General features: G+C 39.8%; 1 protein-coding gene across 2 annotated transcripts in view; it reads right to left on the minus strand.

Annotated features, from left to right (window-relative positions):
• The window catches only part of DAB2 (DAB2, clathrin adaptor protein), a 25,062-nt gene extending 18,629 nt beyond the window's left edge, over positions 1-6,433 (minus strand). Inside the window, exon 1 of one of the 2 annotated variants that reach the window (XM_017730246.1) lies at positions 1,445-6,433. In XM_017730246.1, the coding sequence (XP_017585735.1) occupies positions 1,445-1,538 (94 nt within the window). In that variant the 5' untranslated portion in view covers positions 1,539-6,433. The remainder of the gene's footprint in view (positions 1-1,444) is intronic. The other variant, XM_008630616.2, reaches the window with a different exon arrangement.
• Between the last annotated feature and the right edge of the window lie 1,077 nt (positions 6,434-7,510).

Consider the following 7,510-nt stretch of genomic DNA (forward strand, 5'->3'; position numbering starts at 1 on the left):
CGGCTGCGAGCGGAACTGCACCCGAGGGGAAATAGCCTGACAGCCGAGAAGGCTGGGACTGGGTTTGTGATTGCTGTTACTGCCATAGTTGTTGTTGTTTTGTTTGACTGGTTATATACATATATATATATATAGTAAAGAACTGTTATTCCTATTTCCCACATCTTCGCCTAAAGGCTCTTGATTTCAAAATATAATAACTTGGAGGGAAAAGGGGTTATATCTGCCACTTCAAGGGGGGCCTCTGCCTTCCTTAGCAGACACCTGTCTTTCAAAACCGAGACAGTGGGTCTGTTTGTTTGTTGAGGTTACTTTTTTGTTTGGGTGAGTTGGGTTTTGTTTGTTTGTTTTGTTTTTCATTTTGTTTGTTTTTTTTTTTTTAAAGATAGAAATGGCTATTTTGCTGATTTGTTTTCTTTAAAAAAATGTACACCATGTAAGTACATATTAGAACTGTCCCTTGAGTACAGCTGACTAATAATCCATGTGGACTGCAAGACAGTTACTCCTTCAAAGTCACAGTACGTGCAGAATGTGGCCTCAGTTCAAGGAATGGAGCCCAGTGCTTAAGATCTGGGGGCTTCAGAATGATTGTTCACCACATAAAAGACTAAAATATTGATAAGCAATAGCCAAGTAAATACAAGTGCTAAGAAAAAACACCATGCAGAAATGGTACTTCCCATGGCCATACAGGGTTTTCAATAAAGCCTTTATGTCTTATCCCTGTGTTCTAATGTGGGCAGATCTCTTCTTGCTGTGCAAAAATAATCTCCCAGTTCCCAACTAGAACCTGCTATCAGCACCATCATTTCTACAACAAGTCCTGGTACTCTTGTCCTTCTAATAATTTGGTATTTTAGCTAATTTTTTATTTCTGCTGTTCCTGCTACTAGGAGCTGCTTGCTTTTCTTCTCTGCATGCTCAACACAGTTGAGTAAGTATGTACCTAGGTATGTATTTTTATTTGAGGTAATCATTTTTACATGATCTAATCTATCAAAAAATCTATTCTCTAATATACAATAATTCTCATGGAATGAGTTTTCTAGCTTCCCTGGACTAGAATCTGTATCCAGGACAAAAATCCTTCTCTGGAGGGTGGGGAGGAGTCATGTTAAAGTTCAGACTAACAGCTACCACCATGGTCCAGGGTCTGGTCACCTCAGGAGGCTCTCATTTCTCTGGGCCCTTGCTAACTTGTCAGGCTGAGCAAACAACTTATTTAACAAGTGGAACTGAGAGCTTTAGAACTTAAGGCTAGAAAAAAATCCTTTAAAAGCCTACCTTCTGGTTAAGTTTATTATACTAGCATATTTACTCACTCTTCTAGTCAGCTGGAAAACTCAGTTATTTTAGCAGTAGCGGGTAGGTGATCTTAGGCAAATGCAAAAGATTCAGGACATGGAATAAAGGAGGTGTTCAAGTGGTAAGCATTTCTTACCTTTCTTTTTTTCCTTCTTTGAAGATTGTGGCTTTGGTGGAGCCTGTTGTTCAGGCGGGCTGTTGGTAGCAGTAGTTTCAGCTTCAGTAGACATGATGGGATGGTGGCCAGTTTTGTTTGCTGTAGGCTTAAAAATCCAAGTAATTGTTAGAAGATGGACATTATATTTTACCTTGAAGAAGAACTATCCTTATTGGAGCTGTTAGTCCATGTCAGTTCTGCTGAACGCTGATGCCTGATAAAGCCTGAAAGCATAAGGAGTGATCATATGGTGAGTCTGACTCAGAGCTGGGCTACAGAGAGCATGAAGTTATGGCCAGCAGGTGATGAACACTCACCTCAGTAATACCTAAGCAGTAGGTCACACTGATCTACATCAGTGGGCAAAACCAACATGTTTTAACCTGTCAATCTTTAGCTTCTTTTTGCCTTTTAAGGCTATTTATAGAACCTCAGATATTTTGCTCTATTCTCATTCAGCACTGCCAGCTGCATCTCTAAAGTAGAAGAGAACACAAGAAGCATTTGCTAGGATCTGTTCCAAATGCCCATGAAGATGACACCAAAACACCCAAAAGATGCCAGTATATATTTTTTGTGTTTCTATAACCAGCAAAAGTCTGACGTTATACCACCCAACAGGTAAAACCAAATAATTTCCTTAGGCTGCAGACAGACTGTTCCAGTAAAAACACAACAGAACCTCAAGCCAAACCCCCCACACGCTTGTCTCAACAGTAATCAAGTAACCTTCAGATTTTCAAAAACCTGCAATTGGACAAGAAATTATGGCTGTTTAGGACTTAACTCTATGCCATGCGCCCTTTTTGCTTCTGAGACTCAAATTTAAAAAATAATCTACAGTCACCATGTTTAGTTCCAAGATAGCTGAAGCATTCACTCTCACCAAGCAGAGGTACTCAGAGCAGCTTTATAGAGTGATGAAGATCTGTACCCAGCTAGAAAAAACCGGACGTTCACATCTGCTACAGAAACCATTCTATCAATCTTCTGTCTGGGATATTGCAATGGCTGCAGTTAGCCCCTTGAATTTTAGGATAACAAAGTCAAGAAATTGTTTAGGTGATTAAATAATTGGGCTCCCCTCTAATTCCCCCTATATCCAGGTAAACTGCCACAGATAAAGCCACCCCTTTTATCCAGTATTTGAGACATACTGTGTGTGTAGATAAAAGTGCTGAAGCATTGAATAACCCCTTGCATTAGAAGTTTGTTATTCTCAATAGCCAATTCCTCATTTGCCTTAGTAATAGCTGATGCTTTATGCATTACTTGAAATTTACTTTCAGGGTTTTGCTCTCATTTCTGCTTTCTGTTTGTCCCTCAGTTTAATGATAAGTCACGAGCTGGAATGACTTAACCAGCTTGCCACTAACTGAGTAATGGATATCAGTTCTTAACTAATTCTTAACTTAGGAAGAACAAAAATTCCTAGATCTTAAAGAGAGAATTTCACCCTAAAAGCCTCCATTTCCATTTACCAGCAGGAAGGCCTTTAGGATACTAGCTGCTAATCAAAGCAAAATTTGATCTAGCTGCTTACCAGATGGTTTGTGAATTCCATTTAGCATTGGTCAAGTAAATCAACAGAGTTAAGAGTGCTCAAATACGAAAGAACTGTCAGCTATACCTTTTCTCCTCTGTAAGCAACTTACCTGGCCACAGTTAGGCAACATTTGATGCAAGGGAACAAAGGTGTTGCTGTGAAAGTTTCAAGTGGTTCTGAGTAGAAATAGATGTCGGAGGAAGAGTTTGTTTAGCAAGCCATGGTTATTTAAGAAATTTTATCACTGAAAGAGTGGCTTGTGCATCCATTCTGACAAAAGATCAAGGGGAAAATTATTAAGCCAAGAGGGAACTTGCAGGATACTTGCAACAGTGCTAAAATAGGTTGTGCCTATTGAAATCCACAATTTAGTCAGATAAAAGGAAGTCAACTGAATTCTTCTTTTAGAGTAGCTAAGCTACTTTGCCTGATAGTATAGTTTTGGGTGGAGATAGCTTTTAGACATAAGCATAAGGAGCCCCTCCCTTTATCAAGTCCTTCAGAAATAATGAAGAAGGAAAGAGTTAAGGTTGGATCATTAGTTGAACACCCACCCTGATATGGAAGATTACTGTTGAGAAAATAGAAGGAAAAGGCCCAGAAGAGAGAAGGAAGACTTGCTCTCAAGAAGCTAAGTTATAGTTTTAGGACATTCTGCCCAGTTCCATGCTGGAGAAAGAAATAAGAACCTCAGGGGACTGAGTCCTGCCTGTCAGTGATCCTTCTTCTAATTAGTAGAGCTACACTAAGCTCTGGTTTTATACAACTTGTATCACATGTTGAAGTAAAATTAAGAGGCAATAAAAAGTAAATAACTTAAGAAGGAGCAAATATTCACAAGCAAGACCTCACTTTGGCAACTCTAAAATGGTCAATATCTATATGTACAGCTGCCATCTTTAAACTCAAAGCATCTCTGGTCATCACTGCCATCTGCCTCCATTGTATGGAAGTCAGACCACTTAATTTTATAGAATCAGACAGCAAAAAAACCCACAGTGGAGGAAGATGGGCAGGGATGCATACAAGTCTGGCTGAACCTTTGCAAATGCCCCATCTTACTATGAAAAAGCTTATTCTTAGTGCTAGCAGTGCAATTCTAGGTTAGTGAGGGCCTTCTGGCCACTTTACAGGGCCCACTCTCATATTTGAGATGTGGCAAAACTTATGTCCCCTGGTGAGGTTTCACAGTACATGATGGTTATTTATCATACCTTTGGAGAACCTGATGTCTCTGAGAATCACCTCAGAAACAAGAGAATGAGTGAAAGTAAGAATGCAATGACAGACAAAGGCAACCTTAATAGCTGTTTGTATTTTAAATAACTAGCTCTTGATACCTGAGTTAAGCCACATGTCTTGCACAAAATTGCCTCAGGCTTCACCTTAAAGTTTCACTGGGGTGGGGGTCAACATGTAGCTTAAGCTAGCAGCAATCTCTTGCTCAATATAAAAGAGTCTCAACCAGATATGGATTCTGTGCTTTACACTCAAGCTAAAGCTCTGCAAGGTCTTCATCATACTTAAGTTTGTGTTATCTTCATGGAAAGTGCAGGTGTGCTTTACATGCAAGTAACTAAAATAAAGTTAAAATCTGTTTGTTGCTTGGAGGCTTCCTTTCACAGTACTCAGCCTCTTAGAATTTCCTTACTCCAGCTGCAGGTGTAAGGCAGCAAGACTAGAATTGTTCTCTTACACTTTAATTTTGAGTTTGTCTCAAAAGAGTCAGCCAGCAGGCATGGCAGGGTTAGAGATGCATGTGCTTTTATGCAAGGGTGCAAGGACAGTCATGCCTTCAGATATACTGGCATAGTAAAAAGAGCAAGGTCATTCCCCCAGCAACTATGTCAGCACTTAGTTTAAAGCAGTTTGAATCTTGTCCATGTAGATCCATTGGTATCACCACACCTTAATTACTCACTATGCAGTTGTATGGCCCATCTTCATTACTGTGCTAAATGCACTGTTTCAAAAATCTAAAGACGACAGATTTAGAGATGCTGCCACCTTGGGAGAAGTGCACCAAACTCTGCCTGTATTAACAGATACACATTGCACACATTTTGCTCACCCACTTTTCAATTTACTCCAGAAAGGGCTTGCAAAGAGACCACTAGTAGTATCTTCTTCCTTTCCTTTAGGGACTATCCTGTGAAGAGCAGATAGATACCAATGACTCCTCAGACAAACACCATGTCAGGCCCTCAACACACCGGCCTTGAAGTACAACTTGCTACCTACTGTCGCAAGCCTGACTACTCTCCATTCAAGCAATGTAACTAATTTCTACACATTTGCCTTAGGAAAGTTCAGTCTTTTAGCTTTTGGCATACTGTGCTCTTGGTGTCTTCTCTGAACTCTCTGCAGGGAAGGCTGTCAGTAATGACAAGTCATCCCTGAAATACCTGTTTCTTAGCAAGACTTGGAAGAACGTACTGAACAATTTTGTTGAGCAACGTTTCATTTCCCTTAGAGATACTTCTACAGATATCTTTTATTTGAGCAGGGGGTGGCAACATGATAGATACCCTTAATGATTATGGTTTTGTCCTGTACACAATTGAGAATCTTCATTATGGCTGTAGTCTGTCATGGGATTAAGGACTGAACAGAATCCTCACAAACAGACCTGCTTTCCCCCCCCCAGCAGACAAAGATAAATGTCTCAAAGTTGATGAGAAATTATCTGAGAAGAGGTTAGTGACACCCAAAAAGTCAGAGGCAGATAAGCTAAACATCTGCTCAGCAGCTTAATACTTTGTCTTCTTCACAGCCTGTGCTCCTTCTTTGTCCCTACAAGTACACGATTCAGCTTAAACAGCTATTGCATGTAAATATTAACCTTGAATTAGAATCTGCAAGGCCGAGAGAGGACAAGAGAAGCTTTTACTGCCAAGTGAAATATAGCCTGTTAGGATGAAGTAGTAACAGGAAGCACAGCAACAGTTCAACTGGTGAACATGTGTCTGAGACAGGTTGCTTCCTCCCCCACTGTTCTTGAAGAATTAGTCAGGTTCTTCTGGTTAGAAAGTTGTATTAGTGAATTCAAGACTTTCGTTTTCAAGCTAAGGAAATAGAATATAGGCTAAACAACAATTTACACAATACGCAAGAGTCAAAGTTGCAAAGCTAGATAGTCTGTTATCAGTAAATTATCTTGACTGGCAGCCTTCCGCTCATGTCAGGAGTATAATACTGCATTTGTGTGAACCCCTGTAGGACTGACTGACATTTACATCTAACAACTCCCCATCTGATTATCATATTTTCTGCTCAATTCCTGATTCAGTGGTAGTAGCCTTGAGAAGCCCTAAGCATGCATTAATAAATCAAAAATATGAACGTGCTAATCAGACTTTTGGTTTTTAAACACGATCATTCATGCTGAGGAGTCAAATAAAATATAATCTTAAATGTTTTCTTTCATTAGTAGAACACCCATTGCTCTAGTATCTGGCAGTGTCCAAGGAGTTCAAGTTGAATAAACCTTCTGTAACATGACACAAGATTATAATGATTTAGATGGAACATTCCAGATGCTGGTTCTGATGCAAGCACTGACATTGGTCTGTTTTCTCTGTTCAAACAATCACACTATTCTATTACAAACCAGCATATCCAGCAAATATTATCCATGAGAAGTAACAGCGTTACCTACACGTAGGTTATACATGATGTGTTCACACTTACACATAACAAGTACCTGCTTGAAGGCAAGTGGTAGAAGAAATTTCATAGACAGCTTGGGAACTATTCACCTCCACTTTTAGCCATGTCTGGAATGCAAGAGCAGCATTACTTGTCAGAAAGATGACTGAACACATACTTTTATACTGCAGAGTCTAACCAAAGGTCCTGTGGTTGGTCTTGTAAGAGAGACAACTGAAAAGGTTTTTAAACTACACTGCCTGGCAAGTGCAGCTATCTGTCATTCCCAAAATTCAGTAAGGTCTAGATTAGCAATGCATCCATCACTCAGCTCAAAAACCCTGTTTAACTGTCCTACTTAGGCTGTAGATTGGTAGAAATATGATTTGTGTTCGAGAGATTATTTGCTTGATATCCTGACTTTAGTTAAACCAGGCGCTTACCTGTTGGACCAAGTATTTCTAGAATAACAGGATTTGACTTTTGGGAACTTCTGTGCAACTTGATTTTTAGGCCCTGTTTTATGTTTTGTCTTCTTACCCAACAGGTGGATTGATACTGTTGAGATAATAAAGGCAGACTTACACCAAGGACTTCATCTGTCAATGTGAATACCAGTTTGGAATAAACTACAACAGTACTTACATACTGCAGCATGTGGAACATAGTCCAGCTGTCTTCATCATATATAACCAGTAAAGAGAAACAGGGAAGGGTGACCTTCATCTGCTTAGTAGGATAGAAGTACAGAGTTTGACACATCAGGGAATACCTCCCTCATTCTGCTCCCTTCCCTAGTACCACCTACAACGTAGGTAAAAGTCTTAGTACACTGCTGAGCCCTGTCAGCT

Source organism: Corvus brachyrhynchos, unplaced genomic scaffold (assembly GCF_000691975.1).
Source record: "Corvus brachyrhynchos isolate BGI_N302 unplaced genomic scaffold, ASM69197v1 scaffold42, whole genome shotgun sequence".
Taxonomy (NCBI): domain Eukaryota; kingdom Metazoa; phylum Chordata; class Aves; order Passeriformes; family Corvidae; genus Corvus; species Corvus brachyrhynchos.